The sequence below is a fragment of the Polypterus senegalus genome, chromosome 7 (genome assembly GCF_016835505.1).
Source record: "Polypterus senegalus isolate Bchr_013 chromosome 7, ASM1683550v1, whole genome shotgun sequence".
Classification (NCBI taxonomy): domain Eukaryota; kingdom Metazoa; phylum Chordata; class Cladistia; order Polypteriformes; family Polypteridae; genus Polypterus; species Polypterus senegalus.
Window position 1 is genome coordinate 101,860,668 of NC_053160.1, and position 19,374 is coordinate 101,880,041.

The window sequence follows — 19,374 nt, forward strand, 5'->3', positions numbered from 1 at the left end:
GGTAGGTGGTGGGATGCGCAATTTTTCTTTTTCTTTTTTTGCCCTGACAGTTAACAGAGACTAATGGGACCATGTAGGATACAGTAAAAATAATTTTAATAATGTCTATTGTGTAATAGATAATCAAGGTTTTACTACACATATTTTCCATTGGCACATAGAAATGTAAGAGGATATTATTCAGAGAACAGGTGAGTTTGTGAAAAAATATTTTATTGCTTGCTTTCCTCTTACAAAGCATTTACTCCCCGATAGGCAGTTTGAGAGAAAATAAAAAGATAAACTACAAGGACATGTAGTACTAGAATTCTTTATAATTTATAGTCTAATTAAAATTTCAGCTGTTGCAGTTTCAGAAATTGCAATATGTAAAATCTCTATTTCGGTGTAAAAACTAATTTTATGTTTTCTGACTAACCAACAGCCAGAAGGAGACCATGTCCAAAACATGGTAATCTCATTCAGCCATTTTGAGGTCCACTTGAAGTGATATCGGTTGTCTTGCACTCTAGACTCACTTATTTTAGTTCCCAGCTGTTGTGTCCCTCTCTCAGTCATGTAGCAACCAGCAACTTTCCAGTGTGGTTCTCAGTAATGTATAAGTTTTGCAGGTACTTGTTTATTGGTTTCTAGTCATCTTTAATTTAGTGTAAAGTCATGGTTCTTCATGGTTCAGATATGTGGCTTAACCATAGATCCTGATTCAAGGCAAAATAGCCAATGGACAACCTCCGAGTGGTCCTTTCTCAGGCATTCTTCATAGTTTTGTGGGAGTGCTGTTTTGGTGAAGTAATAGTGACTTGGCATTATATGCCTGGCGTCTAACGTTTTGGTTCAGTTTTGAATTATAGTTTTTCTGTTATATAAATAAGAAACACGTCCTTAGCAGTGTACTCCTTTATACCGTTCATAACTTTATTCCAGCGTTTGTGGTTTTTGTCATACAGACATTCTCTGTTAACTGGTTTGGCATTTATTGATTGACTTAAAGTTTTAAGCAAGTAGAAGTTTTACTTTTGTGCTATTCGTCATATGAAAGTAATCAGTGTTAAACTTTTCAGACACTTGCTGTGTATACTAGCATTGCTGCTGTTGAGGTGTGCGAAAGGGTAGTTTATATGGCCGCTCCTTGCAGCAACGTGCCACTTTTCAAAGATTACAGTAAATCTTATGTTCACTTGGTCAGTGTTGGTATTTTTAAATCCAAACAATGACCAAATGATAGATGTTGCATTTTATTTATTTATTTAATCATCTCTGCTATACCGTCTGTATCTCCGCCTTTTGTTACAAATAGAAATGGAGATACCATTTTTGTCAAGCAAGCGTCCACATACAGTACACCTGACAAGGAGAGAAAGTTGTAAGCTTTTTTAAGACTTAGCCTATGTACCTTGATGCGGCTTTTATTTCTGTTGGTTTGGGAGCTGAAACACCAAAATGTTATGGAATTTTAGGGAATAGATGATTCTTGGGCAAATATAAATATTAAGATGCCTTTGTTATGAAAAGTGCTGGTGTATGAACACTGAATATATTTAGTAGTTCTCATCACGTGCACGAAATTAGGACTGACAAGGTAGGTTTCTGCAACTTGTTTTACCTGGTCACCTTGCTGTATATAAAACTTGACTTGATACAGTTGTGTAATTTTGATTTCTAATATTGATATTCAATCTGACAATGAAACTACTGTATATTGAAATCTAATTTTTTCTGTGAAGTGCATCGTGAGGGGTGGGGTAGGAAATTGGGCCTAGGTGGTAACAGTTGTGTAATTTCATAACAATTTTCATGTTCAAATTGACTAAATATTTATATAGTTTTCATTAGTGCTGGGCAATAATGATAAAATTGAATTTAATTATATTTTCCCAGTATGTCACAATAGTATGATATTTATTAGGGGTGTAACGGTACACTAAAATGTAATTTCGGTTCGGTTCACTTTCTTGAGGTACTCGGTTCGGTTAATTTTCGGTACAAAAAAGGCAGGAAAAAAATGACTTTAAATGCTTTTATTTAAAAAAAAAATACAAACAATAGAATTTTTATAAATAAATTAAAGCGACCCATTTGGGTGATATTTCAAATAAATTAGATTCTGAGTTTTTAAAACTATTGTAACAATTTAAATAAACAAGTAACAAATGTAAACTTTGAACATGTAGCCGCAACAGCCTGAATATGACAAATAAAACTATTCAAGCTTAAAGTTTTTGGCTAGAAAGATTAATTTATCCACATTTTCTGCAGAAAGCACAGATCTGGTTGCAGTGACAATATCTCCAGCAGTGGAGAAGACCCGTTCACTAGCAACAGAGGTAGCTGGAATACAGAGGTAACGCTTTGCGAGTTTTGCTATGTGTGGGTATGTAGCCTCATTGCCTTTCCACCAAAGAAGAGGATCAGCTTCAAGGGAAAGGCACCCTGAAGCTCTGTACTTACTAACCTCTTCTTGGACCTGCTGCAAAAGGGTTGGTTTACTACTTCCCCCCTGTCTCTGGAAAAGTTCACCAAAAAGTTCAGTCATTACAGACTTCTTAGCTGGAGGTGATCTGGTGGATGATGCCTCTGGAGATGATGAGGATCCAGCTCCTATCTCTGTGGCATCCTCAGTCTGCAAAAGAAAAAGTAATGTTTTGGGGCTAATTAATAATGTAATTAAAAATAAAAAGGGTATTAGATCATAATTTAATACCTCTTCTTCTGTGGTTGTCATCATTTCTGTTATGATGTCGCTGAATATCTTCTGTCTCTCATCATCTTCTATGTGAGGCAAGGCTTTGAATCGGGGGTCCAGGGCTGTGCATTTGTGCAAAAAGTCATAGCACACAGAGTATCTTTCTTGCAGGCTTCTTGTGACTGCTAGCTTGACCTCTCTCACAGCAGAACTGTCTTCTTGTTTTGGTGCCATAGAGTGGAGAACAGTAGTTTTCAAGGGGATTATCATGGACACAGACGCTCTGGATTCAGTGCTCATCAGGGTTGTGATTGTTTTTAGAGGTTGTGCTTCAATCACTTCCTCTGCCATTGCCACTTCTTCGTCATTGAATGTGTATACACTCACCTAAAGGATTATTAGGAACACCATACTAATACGGTGTTTGACCCCCTTTCGCCTTCAGAACTGCCTTAATTCTACATGGCATTGATTCAACAAGGTGCTGAAAGCATTCTTTAGAAATGTTGGCCCATATTGATAGGATAGCATCTTGCAGTTGATGGAGATTTGTGGGATGCACATCCAGGGCACGAAGCTTCCGTTCCACCACATCCCAAAGATGCTCTATTGGGTTGAGATCTGGTGACTGTGGGGGCCATTTTAGTACAGTGAACTCATTGTCATGTTCAAGAAACCAATTTAAAATGATTCGAGCTTTGTGACATGGTGCATTATCCTGCTGGAAGTAGCCATCAGAGGATGGGTACATGGTGGTCATGAAGGGATGGACATGGTCAGAAACAATACTCAGGTAGCCCGTGGCATTTAAACGATGCCCAGTTGGCACTAAGAGGCCTAAAGTGTGCCAAGAAAACATCCCCCACACCATTACACCACCACCACCAGCCTGCACAGTGGTAACAAGGTATGATGGATCCATGTTCTCATTCTGTTTACGCCAAATTCTGACTCTACCATTTGAATGTCTTAACAGAAATCGAGACTCATCAGACCAGGCAACATTTTTCCAGTCTTCAACTGTCCAATTCTGGTGAGCTTGTGCAAATTGTACCCTCTTTTTCCTATTTGTAGTGGAGATGAGTGGTACCCGGTGGGGTCTTCTGCTGTTGTAGCCCATCCGCCTCAAGGTTGTGTGTGTTGTGGCTTCACAAATGCTTTGCTGCATACCTCGGTTGTAACGAGTGGTTATTTCAGTCAAAGTTGCTCTTCTATGGCCTGTAAATGGCCTGTATTTGATATAGCGCCTAACTAGAGTTCAAGAATCAGCTTGAATCAGTCGGCCCATTCTCCTCTGACCTCTAGCATCAACCAGGCATTTTCGCCCACAGGACTGCCGCATACTGGATGTTTTTCCATTTTCACACCATTCTTTGTAAACCCTAGAAATCGTTGTGCGTGAAAATCCCAGTAACTGAGCAGATTGTGAAACACTCAGACCGGCCCGTCTGGCACCAACAACCATGCCACACTCAGAATTGCTTAAATCACCTTTCTTTCCCATTCTGACATTCAGTTTGGAGTTCAGGAGATTGTCTTGACCAGGACCTCACCCCTAAATGCATTGAAGCAACTGCCATGTGATTGGTTGATTAGATAATTGCATTAATGAGAAATTGAACAGGTGTTCCTAATAATCCTTTAGGTGAGTGTATATCTTTGTTCTTGAGAGGTTTCTCAGTTAGTGCTGAATATATAGCTGCCTGCTGTTCAAGGTATCTCTGAAGCATGTCATAACTTGAATTCCATCGTGTGGGGACATCTTGAATGAGAGAATGCTTTGGAATATTCAGCATTTCTTGTTTGCTTTTCAGGATGTGCGCTGCTGTGGTGCTTTTGTGAAAAAATGTCACAATCTTTCTTACTTTTCCCAATAATCTAGATATCTGGTTGATGCTTGTTACTTTTTGAGATGCTAGATTAATGGTGTGTGCAAAACAACCAATCTGAGGGCCCATTCCTGCTTCTTTTACAGCACTGACAATGTTTTTAGCATTGTCTGTGGTTACAGGAATTGTGGTCCCAGGTTTTTCCAGCTTCCATTCATTCACAGCCTCCTTCAGGTGCTCTGCAAGATTTGTGCTAGTGTGCTGTTCATAAACAAGTCTCGTTTGCAGAACGTGATTCCTCATCTCCCATTGTGGCGAAATGTAGTGGACAGTTACTGTTAAATAGCTCTCTGTTGCGCGTGAAGTCCAACTATCTTTTGTAAGTGAAAGAGAGGGCACCCGTGATAGCTCGCTGACGACATCACTTCTAGTTTTTTCATAAAGTGCTGGTACAACTTTCTGACTAAAGTGAGGACGTGATGGTATTTCGTAGCGAGGCTCAAGAACTTTAATCATATACTTAAAGCCAGTGTTCTCAACAACTGAATATGGACGTAATCCCGTAGCTATGAAGACTCCAATACCATGTGTTATTGCTTTGACCCAGTCAGAGTTGCTCGCTAGATGTTGTTTAAAAGCTGAAGTTATCGGTGTTACTGTTTGCACCAAGCTGGTTTTCTTTCTTGTAGAGGAAACATTCACAGATGGATGGTGCCGTTTTAAGTGTGTTAACATATTAGACGTGTTTCCTGTAGCGTACCCGATCTCAGTGGTGGAACAATGTTGACAAACAACTTTGGATTTATCCACTTGCCGTTGTCCATCGGTAACTTTAACGGGGAAGCCAAAGTGTTCCCAGACAGGAGAACGTAATGAGCTGGGAGGGTCTTCCATCTCAGGCTTCTCGCTTGCATTTGCCATAACCCCATTTGTCACGTCTGCGAGCTACTGGCGCGCCTCTCCCTCATCCAGTGTCCGACACTCAGAGGCGTCCGTGCGGAAACTCGCCCAAGACTTTAGTTCCGCTTGGGGTGCTTAGATCGCACTAGTAATAGATTTAATGAGAAAAAATGCATAAAATATAACCGAAACGGTACGCAAGTGGACCGAACCGAACATGCAAAACCGAAACGGTTCAATACATCCATGTGAACCGTTACACCCCTAATATTTATCAATATTTAAATATATTAACAAAGATAATAATACTGTTCCTCCATACTGCCTCCATAGCACCAATAGTTTTTATAAAAAAGGTGTCTTGCAAACTTTATAGTTTTTTTTGTCTTGTTAAATTTTGAAATACTATTTCCAGAAAGAGAATTTGCTTTTATTTACTTATGTGTTATGAACTATTATTTTCAAACAATTGTAGTAATATTTGCTGACATTATTGTAAAATTCATACAGTTTTGCAGCTCTTTCTTAGTTGCATGTCTGCTGGGAAGGTCAATTTGTAAGCTTCATGGAGTACTGAGCCTTGTGGGACACTATTTAACTTAACAGAGTGCTGTTAGTACATTTCTATATGTACTGAAATGGATTTGGTAAATATAAACTAAACCACACAGGGGCTGTGTCTAAGACCCCAAAATAAGTTTCCAGCTTATGTAACAGAATTGAGTTGCCAGTGATGTCAAAAGCTGTACTTAAGTCTAACAACACAATAACTGTTGAATTTCCTTCATCGGAAGATATTGGAATGTTGTTCTTTAAAATGAAGACACTCCTCATTCATTGGTGTGATGTACTGTCTTCAATTCAAAAGCACAGAATTATGGGAAATGCATCTTTCCTGTTGACTATGAATACTGCCTTTCCAGGAAGTAACTATTAATAGTATTTTAGCAAAAAATGCAGACTTTTTGCCTGTTTTGAGCTAGCAACTGCATAATGGTCATGTGTAACTAGAGATTTTTTCATGGTCTTTTTCACATTGTTTGCAGTTGTGTAGAATGTGTTATCATTAGACTCCAATATATCGATTTTTTTCTCTCACTCAGCAAGAAAATATTAGATTAAAAGTTTTTATCAGGCCATTAATATAAACTACATGGGTTAGGTAATGTAAAACAAAGTATTGTGGGTGGAGTATTCCTTTAAGATACATAATGATTGTTTTTCCACTGTTTGTTACTTTTAGCCATATATATCCTTCATATATCTGGCATGATCTACATTTTTTTTTTTGTGTAACCGGACATATGGATAAATATGCTTCCACCTGCAGGTGTCATTCAAGGCATGAAAAACACTCAGTTTAATACTAGGTTGAAAAAAATTACCTTCAAATGTGGATGGAATTTTCATTCTGCACTTGTACTTATCCATTTTTCTTTAAACTTAATGTATTCAGCTTCTGATGAGGAGCAGCCCATGGTTTTTATTGCAGGTATGTCAGCATCGCATTTTGTTTTTAGTAGCTTTTCATTGAAGGTTGTTTTATTTCCTCATTTAGATTATCATAATTTTAGTTTATATTTGCTTTGCCTTTAAAATCTTATCAAAATGGACATATTTCTGTATTATGCTGCTTCTTGGCAAAAAGTAAAGAGATAATATTTTTGATCCTGAATCAGACTGATAACAAAGGACACATTTAATGCCTATTGGCAGTTATGCCCAGTTTTTTCAACTCTAGCTGAGTAATGACATTTTCAGCATGTTCAACTTGAGAATATTGAAATTTAATTCAGTACTTATTAGAGATACTCTGATCAGGTATTTTAAGTCTGATACCGATCACCGATTTCATGTTACTTGATTGTTCGATTCTTATACGGATTTCAATTTTTTTTCTTCTTTATCCCTTTAAAAACATTTTTCACTAATCTCCAGCATAACTAGACAAATAGAAGTTTTATGTCCTATATTAAAGTGTATTTTTTATATTTTAACTATAGACCACATGTGTTAACTGTTCATTTTTCATTTACAAATGTTAAATTCTGTAGGCTTATTTATTGTTCAGTGACCATAAAATACTAAAATAAAATGTCCTGTATACTTTAATAAAATATGTACAAAAATATTTATCCATAATACATATGGCATAAAAGAAAATAAAGTGCTTTTCATAACTTATAAGCTGTCATATTGTTTGTTTCTGTGATGTACTTATCTGAAAAAAGGCTTAATTAAAAATGGTAGTTTTCACTATTTTTCGAACAAAAAAATATATATCTATATAAACAATTGACATTGACAATTAAACACTACTTAAATGTAAATGTACATGCACTTATGTTTTAATCATTTTTAATCATGAATTGCACTACAGCTTTTTTTTTTAAATATACATTTACTGTATTTATACACGAGTGTCTTTTTTTTCTTCCATGTATCAGCTAGATATTTGTAATTTTTGATGGTGTAATTATAAAATATGGATTACCTTTTTAATTATGTAGTACAGTACTTGTTTCTTACCAACAGGAACAAATAATATACACGATACAGATATTTTAAAAAAGCCTATTGTTTACTAAGCAGCACTTTCACTTTTATCTTTATCTTTTCTTTTTCCAGTTAAAAGTGTAATCTGCTACATTTTAAACAAGCACACTGTCCACTGAGTACTTTTTGTTCAGTGTATTACTCCACTTTCATAAAGGCTAATATACCAGTCACCTCTTGTTTACTGATTAAACAAGCTTGCACTTACTGGTTTTTCATCACAATGCAGGAAGTTTGCTGCAAAAGGAAAAAAATAAAAAAAGAAAGATGTGCACTGGCTCAACTACAATAATATCTTGTGTAAAGGAACACTACAACTAAATCACTGTAAAGATTACAAAATCGGGGTCTGAAAATATAGTTTTTTGTGATTGGCAGTTTTACTGATTTTTTTTTTTGGTGTGTGTGAAAATTGGTAGATTTTGATCTTTGGCCGATTGATCAGAGCTTGCCCAGTATTTATAAAACATGATGAAAAATGAATCCTGTATATAAAGTGCAGTCAAACTATACATAATTTCTTTTGTTTTTGTCTTCACCCCAGGCTTGATGACCTTAGAAACATTACAAATGCAGAACAGGGCAAAGAATTGCAAAGCAGATGACAAAAAGAAAGTTGCTCATCATACCCCAAATACTTTGTCCTGTATGTCCTTCAAGAAACCTCAGGTGAAGAACACTGCTGTTGAGCAGGTTAGTTTCTTTGATTATTTTAATCATATCTTGTGTGTAATAGTTTTAGTGTTTGCTTTCCTTCTGTAGAAATTTTGCTGATCTATACTAATAAAAGGCAAAGCGCTCACTCACTCACTCACTCACTCACTCACTCACTCACTCACTCACTCACTCACTCACTCACTCACTGACTCACTGACTCACTCACTCACTCACTGACTCACTCCTCGCTAATTCTCCAACTTCCCGTGTAGGTAGATGGCTGAAATTTGGCAGGCTCATTCCTTACAGCTTACTTACAAAAGTTGGGCAGGTTTCATTTCGAAATTCTACGCTTAATGGTCATAACTGGAACCTATTTTTTCGTCCATATACTGTAATAGACTGCAGCTCGATGACCGTGGGAGGCGGAGTTGAGTGTTGTGTCATCACGCCTCCCACGTAATTGAGTGCCTGCCCATATAAGGTAAATATTCGCGGGTAAAGGACTGTGCTTAGCATATTCATAAGTAAAAATATCTGAATCACAAACTGATGTTAATTATATTTTGTCCATGAATACTTATTAAATAATTCCAAATAGTCTGTCCGCTTCCTTTCATAGTTTTTCCGATGGTTGTGCTGCTTCCAGGCATGTACTGTATTTTCGTATTAAAGCATTTAACCAATCACATTTCAGCCATCATTTGTTGCCAGGCAGAGAGGACTTTACAATCTGTTGTGCAGGCACTCTAACACAGAATAAATGTAAATTAACCTGTTGCAGATTTTGAGTTGGTGTCAGTACGGCCCACTAGCAGGCGTACGGCGACGTCACCATATTCGACTCATTGATTGGATAGAAGCCGCAGGTTCGATTTTCAGCATTAGCTTCGATGGTGATAGAAAGGGACTTTTTGGTGGAACTGAGGCGCAAGGTTAATCTGTACGACAGAGTGATTGAACTGTTTTTGAGGAAAGAGAGGAGGATGGATTTTGTTTACAAATAATCAGAATTTTTGGTGAGTAAAATGTTGCGATTTTCCTAAATAATATTGAAAGTTTGAGTTATTATTGATGTTTTTTATGTGTGTCGCTGCTGTGGCTGCAGTAGAAAGGAACTTGTTGACCCCTGGTTTGTCTATTCAATAAAGGCATTTATTGTGGCTACAGGAGTTATCTATCTGCTATGCAGCGGCACTTTATACTGTATTTCTGCATATTAAGATGGTTTTTATAACCATAAATTAGTTTTTGAGGGGAGGGTTGATTCAGACGGAGCAGTACTGAAGGCCTAGGTGTGAGATGCACGGTCCGCCAATGGACCAGATGATCCGTAAATTTAATGAACATTACAACCCGAAATTAAACAAAACTGTAGAGAGGCCTATGATTAAATGAACAGTAAAAAAGTAAGAGCGAAGCGACGGTGACTTATTGAGGCAGGCAGGCCAGAGCACAATAGCACGGGGCTCGATGTAGTGCGTGTTAAGTCGATCTAAAATGCGTGCTCAGATTTGAAAAAATATATGTTTTCAAGTTCTATTTGGATATAAGTAGGTTCTGTTTAGTGGACAGAAATATTTTTGGTAGGAATGTAGGTTGAATTTAGTCTTTACATTTCTATGGTGAAGAAAAATTTATGCAATGATGACTAAATTTAACTTACATTCCTACCAAAGATATTTCTGTCAACTAAATAAAAATTACTTATATTTAAAATTTAAATCGAACTTGAACAGATACGATAGTTCATAATGCTCACGCAACACTACGTGCATGTAAGAGCGAAAGTCATCCATTTTAACAAGCAGCTTATTGCACTGATACGAAATAGCCTGCCCATTTAATTATTTAGGAATGGATAGATAAATTAAGAATTTGTACAAATAATGTTTTTCTGGTTTCTTCCTCAATGGATTCTGGCACGCCCAGCAACAGTCACCCAGGAGGATTACATAATAATGTGGAAATTGAAAAAGAAATTTTTTACTTGGTTAATTAATTATGAGTTTTACACTATGAGTTTTACACTCGGATTATCAATAAATTGTATTTCTCTGTTTCTTAAAACAAGTGTACTTAAGTTACCTTGATACGAGTCTAAAGGGCAGAGACTTGCATCCTATAATAGAGAATGGTAAGATAAATAATATGGAAGCCTATCTGCATTATTGGATTTTTTTACCTGTATTTCCGAAATTAAAATTGATAAGCCACAGTGGGTATACAAACCAGTGTGTTTCTTCATGCTGGTCCCAAGCCTAGACAAATGGAGAGGGTTACGTCAGGAGGGGCATCCAGTGTAAAATTTTTCCAAATCAATATCCGAACAACAATACAGATTTCCATACTGGAATTGTCAAGATCCAGGTTAACAACCGCCACCACCAGTACTGTTAGCCAACATGGTGCTGGCGGAAATTGGTCTACTGTTGGCCAAAGAAGGAGAAGAAGAAGGGGGAGACAGATTCAAATTGTTCTATCATGGTGTGGATGGAATGAGAAATGGGGTAGGGGTTATTCTGAAGGAACAGTATGTCAAGAGTGTTTTGGAGGTAATAAGAGTGTCAGACAGAGTGGTGATTGTGAAGTGGAAATTAAAGGTGTGATGATGAATATTGTTAGTGCATATGCCCCTCAAGTTGGGTGTACGATGGATGAGAAAATTTCTGGAGTGAGCTTGATGAAATGATGGACAATGTACCCAAGGGACAGAGATTGGTGATTGAAGCAAATTTCAAATGACATGTTAGTGAAGAGAACATAGTGAATTAGGAGGTGATGGGTGGGTAAGGTGTCAAGGAGAGTAATGAAGAAGGTCCGATGATTATGGATTTTGAGAAAAGGATGGATATGGCTGTGGTGAATACGAGAGGAACATAGGGTGACGTACAAGAGTGGAAGAAGATGCACACAGGTAGATTATGTACTATGCAGGAGGGTCAATCTGAAGGAGATTGAAGACTGCAAAGTGGTGGCAGGGGAAAGTGTAGTTAGGCAGCATAGGATGGTGGTCTGTAGGATGAGGTTGGAGATCAAGAAGAGGAGGAGAGTAATTGTGTTGCAGTTGGCTACATTTTGTTTGTTGTTGCCTGTTGGAGCACAGGCAGGTTAAGTAACTTGCTTAGGAATAATCAGTATGAGAAAGAAGTTTTAAACCCATTATCCCAGGGTTAGATCTCTAAAGTCTTAGTCAAGTGTGGTGTCATGGTTAAGCTGTGTACTTCTGTGTGGTTTACATTACTGTTCAATGCTTAAGACTATAATTACTGCTGCTGTCAGAACCCTTAGCTTTTTCCCAGAAAAAAAACATGCAATGGCCACCTTGTTACACCCACTTACAGCTGTCAGTTATGATATCACTCCCAGCTTTAACTTTATAGAGATAACAAAGCCAAAATATTTGCATGTATTATAAATAAACTATTGTTTTTACATTATGTTTTATATAATGTACACTCAGCTATAACATTGTTTTCTCATTACAATGGCACGTGTCAAGGGGTGGAATATATTAGGTAGCAAGTGAACTGTCAGTTATTGAAGATGATGTTTTGGAAGTAGATAAAATGGACAAGTGTAAGGATCTCGACAGCTTTGAAGAGGGCTAAATTGTGTTGGGTAGATGACTGGGTCAAAACATCTGCAAAATGGCATAACTTGTAGCACAAGTTCTTAAAGTATGGGTCACAGAGATTTGTGATTCACAATATTAATTAATGGGATTGGGTCACGCTCGGGTCACTGCCATTGCCATTGCTCTGCTACAATCTGCATCAGCGATGTTCCAAAGAGGACCCTCTCCCTGATCCTTGGGTGATGGTCGGCGGCGACTCTTCAAACGGGAAAACCCAAAATGTAATGGTTGATGGCGATTCTGGGTCTTAGAGACAAAAAAGAAAAAAGGCAAAAGTGGGTCACAAAAAAAATACATTTTAAAACGACTGTTGTAGGGTATTCCTGATATACAGTGGTTATTACCTACTAATCGTGTTCCAAGTTTGGACAACCAGTGAACCAGCAACAGGGTCATGGGCACTCAAGGCTCATTGATGCGTGAGGGGAACAAAGGTTGAAAATGCTAATATTGGTCATGAGAGAAATGTGTCAGAAAAAAACGTGCATTACAGCTTGCTGAATATGGGGCTGTGCAGCAGAAGACTGATCGGGGTGCCAATGCTGACCCCTGTCCTCAAGTGAATGCACCTACAATGGGCATATGAAAATCAGAACTAGACCATAGAACAATGGAAGAAGATGGTGTGGCCATGTTTTCTTTTAGATCATGTGGACGGTTGGGTGCATGAATGTTGTTTTCCTGGGGAAGAGATGGTAGATATTGTGGTTTTGTTATCTCTATAGAGAGCAGGAAGAGGCTGCAGAATTGACAGAGCCATAGGTGTGTGTAAGAATTTTTCTTTCTTTTGGAAAAAACAGAGAGATCTGGCCGTAGTTCAAGAGTGGTTTAATCTAATCATCTAGTAGTCTGAGGTCCCATCATGAAAATGATAAGGATAGTGCTGAAGCAGGACAAGGCCATTTGAAACGTACCTGCTGACAAAAAATTAACAAAGGCACCTTGTGCCCAAGTGGCAGGACATTGATGTTCTAGAGTCTGTCAGGCACCAAATTCTCTGTTTGCTGTATTTTTATATGAGGTACTTTTGGGGGAAATCTTTGTCAGTGTTTCATAGGTGAAGCCTCTGTTTTATCTGCTCAGTGAGGAGGTTCTAAAGCCAGACGGCAGAGACCCACACCTTGCAAAGAAAATAAAAACTAGTATCCTAAGCTATTTGAATGACAAATTTGATGATACTGCTACTAATGACCTTTTAGATATAACATCCATCCTTGATCCTTGATTCAAAACCTTATATATGAAACATGAGAAAATTTATGCCGTAAAAGGCCACAGCACTTCAGCAGCTGGACTTCACAGTTCTGTCAGCACAGTAGGAGGTGAGGGGGAAATAACCAGTACTGGGCAGAATTCAAGAGACTGCATTCTGTTGCAGAACCTGAAATCACAGGTCAACAATCTATTGAAGTAGAACTCGATAACTACCTCCTAGTTTCTTGTATGGCCAGTAAAACCAGTCCATAGAACACTTTTTCCTAAAATGAGGTAAAAACTACCTTAGTATTCCCTCCACTAGCTAACCCTCAGAATGACTTATTAGCACAGGAGGTAACATTGTCACATGCAAGACCATGTCAGCCAAGCTAGAGACAATGAATATACTAGTCTTTGCAAAAAAAAAAACTGTGGTGCAATAGGAAATGATGTGTGTTACTTTTATGGTCATAGCAAGAAAGGATTTAAAATACAGTGGTGCCTCATACTTTGAACTTAATTCGTTTCAGGGGGCAGTTTGAACTCTTAATTATTTGAAGTCTGAATTAGTTTTCCTCATTTGAAATAATGGAAATGGAATTAATCTGTTACCAGACCCTAAACAATACCCATTTCGATAAACTTAAATGGCAAATACACATAATCTAACATAAAAGCAACACAACTGAATACCATAAATCAGTGGTCCCCAACCTTTTTGACACCAAGGACCGCTTTACTAGAAGCAAAGTTTTCCAGGCAGCTGAGGGGGGTTTTGAGGATTTTTAGGGGCGTGTTCGTAGGGCAGTTTTATACACAATTTACATTACATTTCTATTATTATTAAGTTATAATATCGTAATAGAAATTATACAGTTTACCATAATGCAGAATCAGTGGGAGCCCTGAACTTGTTTTCCTGCAACCAGAAGATCCCATCTGGGAACGATGGAAGACAGTGATGCTTATGTTCTGTCTACTCTGTAATCTTGTTTTGGTTGCTATCACTGCAGAAAATGCTGCCTCACAAAGCTAGGATGTTGGAAATGGAAGCAGCTTCAATAGTTTCTTTCGTGTTAATTTTAATCTCCTCCTGCCTACAAGTTATGCTGACTATAATTTTTCTCAGCATTTCCTTGCGATAATATACTTTCAGGGTGCGAATGATGCCCAAACCCAATGACTGAAGCACTGCTGTGCAATTGGGCAGGAGGAATTCAAAGCGAACATTATCTGAATGTGGAAGTATGTTGTAGGCAGCACAGTTATCAATCAGCACCTGAATAATCCTGTTCCTCTTCATATTGTGAGGTTTCTGAACTATTTTGGGATCCCCCCCCACCCAACGGGAACGTCACAATGAAGTGCATCCTGAAGCGCGATTGTAGGATCTGTGTAAGATTGTTTGTCCATTGCCGGGGCAGGGAAACAGCAGGCTCACAGCATGTTGTCCCGCTGACAGAGGTCCCAAGAGAGTTTAAAAACCACACATTTTCTTGAATGAGTGCCGCATTAATAGGAATGTTTCTTAAAGGATCATCACTGAACCACATAAAAACGGCTTTTTCGCCGTCTTCAAATGCAGACGTTCGCATACGTTTGCAACCCAAGATTTTTCTTTTTTTTTGCATATAACAAACACATGTGCAATCTGTTGGAATGACAAATGCAATGCATATCACAAACATTAACACTGTTATCGTTTTCTCGTGTCTGCCATTTCTATAGAAGGGTGACAGTGAGTTAAATTCCGATGGATGTTTTTCAAATGTTGAAGAGCAATAAGCAAAAGGTATCACTGAAAACCACAGAAAACAAAAACAGCAAAAAAAACAGTACAAGGAAAGTTCGAAGAAAGAGCATTTTTTTACAATGTTTCTGTTTGGGGATCGTTGTGCAAATGTGCACAACTGAGCTGCGACCACAGAATTAATTGGTCTGTGGATGATCCATTCAAGCATTTCAAGGTCACTTCATTGTAATGAAAGTATCTGCTGCTGAATGTACTTCATAGTAACGAGATTTCTATAGACTCATGTCATATGGTGAAACTGTCAGAAACAAAAATACTTTGTTGTAATACTCTCTCACCTCGGTCTCTCCTCTCTCTGCGCTGCTGCAAATCCCTGCCCGCCTAGCATTCTGAAAAGTGTCCTTAGTGAAGGGGGCAGCCTTTTTGCTGTAGCCCTTCACTGAGTGAGTCTCCGAGCCGCGGTCCGGTAGTGGGCCATGGACCGGGGGTTGGGAACCCCTGCCATAAATAATAAATTAAAACATGAAAACAATTAATAAAATACGTCAATACTGTATAATAAAATGAAATATATGGTAGCATGCATGGATGCAGCAGCTTGGTGCTTTTCTTTCAGCTCTTTGTTTGTCCTTTTGTGTATATGTTCCTGTTTGTCATAATGACATTCTGCTAGGTGAATAACGACTACAGCCTGCACGAACTCCTAAAGAGAGCACTATGCAGCGAGTAGACTGTTACAGTTGAGTTTCTCCGCTTCCACGACATCCCACTGGACCTAGCCAGGCATCTAGGCTTTCTGTTGGATTACCATCACCACAGGTTGGAGACTGAGACAGTGCAGAAACAGAAGGCTTAAGCAGGGTTGGCAAGCTGACAAGGCTCTTCCTACCATTTTTCTTAGCAACACAAGATTCCTCACAAATAGGATGGATGAGATTGTTAAAGACAGTTGCATTTTACTACTTACAGACACCTGGCTGCATTCACTCAGTCTACATATAGCTATTGAGTTAACAGGCTGCACAGTACACCTGAACATTTGAAGTTAGAATTGTTTGAAGTACAAGGCAACACTATATTGTTTTCTATCTGTATCATTTACATGTTATTTGCTGATAATAAATCCTATTTTAAACTATAATGAACATCTTGCTTATTCTATCTGCAGTATAAAATTTGACACTCTTTAAAAACTCCATTGCATGAAGTTCTATGTTGTGATGAATATTTAGATCAATACTGTAAAAATTATTGTATTTTTGGCCTTATCACCCAGCTTGCAGTTTTCTTTCAACAACCTTTAAAATTTTTTGTGGTGTTTTTTTGTAGTTATGTTTATTTTTTGTTTTTTTGTATCATAAATGTATTGTTTCTCATTGTATTTTACTATTTTAAAATGTCATGCTTTTATGATGTAATGAGTGAATAATAAATGGTTTCAGTAATAAAAAAAAAACAAAAAAAAAATGCAACCCCCCTTTTGATCTCAGACTATCTCAAAATGTACCCCATAGACCTGTGGCCCTTTATCCTATGCCAAAGTCTAAACTGAACTTTAAATTTGGAGTCTCCTTAATGTGGCATGAACACATGCTAAGTTGAGTCTTTAAATTCAGCTTGCAGAAATGGAAATCTACCAGTACCATTACATAAATAATGATTAATAAATCATCTGAAATCACCACTTTCCTCTTTCTGTGGGTGAGTTTAAAGATAACTCCTAATCAAAATCAGGCAGAGTGGTGGCTCTGAGGCTAGGGATCTGCACTGGCAATCGGAACGTGCCGGTTTGAATCCCGTAAATGCCAAAAGGGACTCTGCTCTGTTGGGCCCTTGAGCAAGGCCATTAACCTTCAATTGCTGAGCGATTTGAGTAGTGAGAAAAGCGCTATATAAATGAAAAGAAGTATTATTATTATTAAAATCACTTACTTGTGTTTAATGTTTTGTCATGTTTCAGGGCCCAAGAAAAAATCAGCTGGAAATATGTAATTTACAGTATGTGTGTGTGTGCTTTTTATATAAACAAAATGACTAATAAAGTAATGGTTTGTAAATTGTTTACAGTGTTGAAACAAATTGTTATGTTATTTGCAGAAATTTAAGGAGTATACTATTTGACAGGTTTCCTCAGAAAAGGCAAAAAATCGGAACCCTTCCTTCAAAGACCTATGTCAAGAAGACAAGCGACGCATTGCAGTCCTCATTCAAGAGCTTGCCAGGTAGTTCAGTTTGTACCTTACAAATACAGACTAACCTTTAATTTAAAATGGAACAGTAAGCTTGTGGTTTTAATGTAAAAAATCCTGAAAATTTCAATAGATTTATTTTTGTTTCTTGTTTCATTGCATAGTTATACAAGACTATGAACTTATTCTACAGCTTAAAATCAAAGATCAAATGCAGTAGTACTTTTATTAAATTAATAAAGTTAGTGGATGTCACAGTACACATTAATTTCTCAAGGTTTTAGTGTTTGAAACTTGTTTGAAAATTATTAAAAAATTTTTTTATTATTCCCATTTATTATTTACTAGCAAAATACCCGCGCTTCACAGCGGAGAAGTAGTGTGTTAAAGAAGTTATGAAAAAGAAAAGGAAACATTTTAAAAATAACGTAACATGATTGTCAATGTAATTGTTTTGTCACTGTATATATATACTATATATATATTTGTGTGTGTGTGTGTATATATATATATTTGTATATATATATGTGTATATATATATATTTATTATATTTGTGTATATATATATATATATTTGTGTATATATATATATTTATTATATTTGTGTGTATATATATATATATATATATACACACAAATATAATAAATATATATATATACACATATATATATATGTAATGTGTGTGTGTGTGTGTATATATATATGTATATATATTGTGGAGCTGACCCGGACATAGACAGGCGGACATGTTGTAAATCACCACCACATGTTTATTATGTACAAATATTTACAATTATTGAGTCACTCAGACTAAGAATACAGTCCAAATAGTGCACAAACCCCAAACACACACAGTCCTGGCCTCACAATGCCTTTCTTTGGGCCGCCTCCACACCTCTCTCGTGCCTCGTCCTCTTCCACCCGACTCTAGTGCTGAATGAATGGAGACGGCTCCTTTTAAACAGTCCCCGGATGAGCCCCAGGTGTTCCCGGCATTCCTCCTCTGGCCACGCCCCAGCATGGCGGAAGTGCCAGCTGTCCTCCCGGCAGCTCTCCGGGTGCCGTCCTAAATCTTCCCCCCAGCACTTCCTGGTGTGGCGGAAGTGCTGGGGTAACAGGTCCAAAAGGCATTGGGGTGCCTCCTGGCGGTGACCACGGGCCCCTACAGGGTGGAGCTTCCATGCCCTGTACCCGTGGCCCCAGAGCAACCAGGAAGGCGCCCCCACGCGATCAAGGGTGGGCTCTGACCCTCTTCCGTCCTCACGACATAAATAAATATATATATATATATATATATATATATATATATATATATATATATATATATATATATATATATATATATATATATATATATATATATATATATATATATATATATATAAACTGCTCAAAAAAATTAAAGGAACACTTTAAAACACATCAGATCTCAATGGGAAAAAGAAATCCTCCTGGATATCTATACTGATATAGACTGGGTAATGTGTTAGGAATGAAAGGATGCCATATCGTTTGATGAAAATGATCAACCTACAGAGCCCTGAATTCAAAGACGCCCCAAAAATCAGAGTGAAAAAATTATGTGGCAGGCTAGTCCATTTTGCCAAAATTTAATTGCAGCAACTCAAAATTGTACGCAGCACTTTGTATGGCCCCTGTGTTCTTGTATACATGCCTGACAACATCGGTGCATGCTTCTAATGAGATGACAGATGGTGTTGTGGGGGATCTCCTCCTAGATCTCGACCAGGGCATCACTGAGCTCCTGGACAGTCTGAGGTGCAACCTGGTGGCATTGGATGGACCAAAACATAATGTCCCAGAGGTGTTCTATTGGATTTCGGTCAGGAAAGTGTGGTGGCCAGTCAATGGTATCAATTCCTTCATCCTCCAGGAACTGCCTGCATACTCTCGCCACATGAGGCCAGGAATTGTCATGCACCAGGAGCCACTGTACCAGCTTAGGGTCTGA

The 19,374-nt window shown here is 37.8% G+C and overlaps 1 protein-coding gene across 3 annotated transcripts in view; it reads left to right on the forward strand.

Annotated features, from left to right (window-relative positions):
• The window catches only part of kiaa1328 (KIAA1328 ortholog), a 348,340-nt gene that overhangs the window by 16,634 nt on the left and 312,332 nt on the right, over positions 1–19,374 (forward strand). For 2 of the 3 annotated variants that reach the window (XM_039759111.1, XM_039759113.1), the window contains exons 2-4: positions 6,869–6,904; positions 8,513–8,661; positions 17,337–17,434. In XM_039759111.1, the coding sequence (XP_039615045.1) occupies positions 6,869–6,904; positions 8,513–8,661; positions 17,337–17,434 (283 nt within the window). The remainder of the gene's footprint in view (positions 1–6,868; positions 6,905–8,512; positions 8,662–17,336; positions 17,435–19,374) is intronic. The other variant, XM_039759112.1, reaches the window with a different exon arrangement.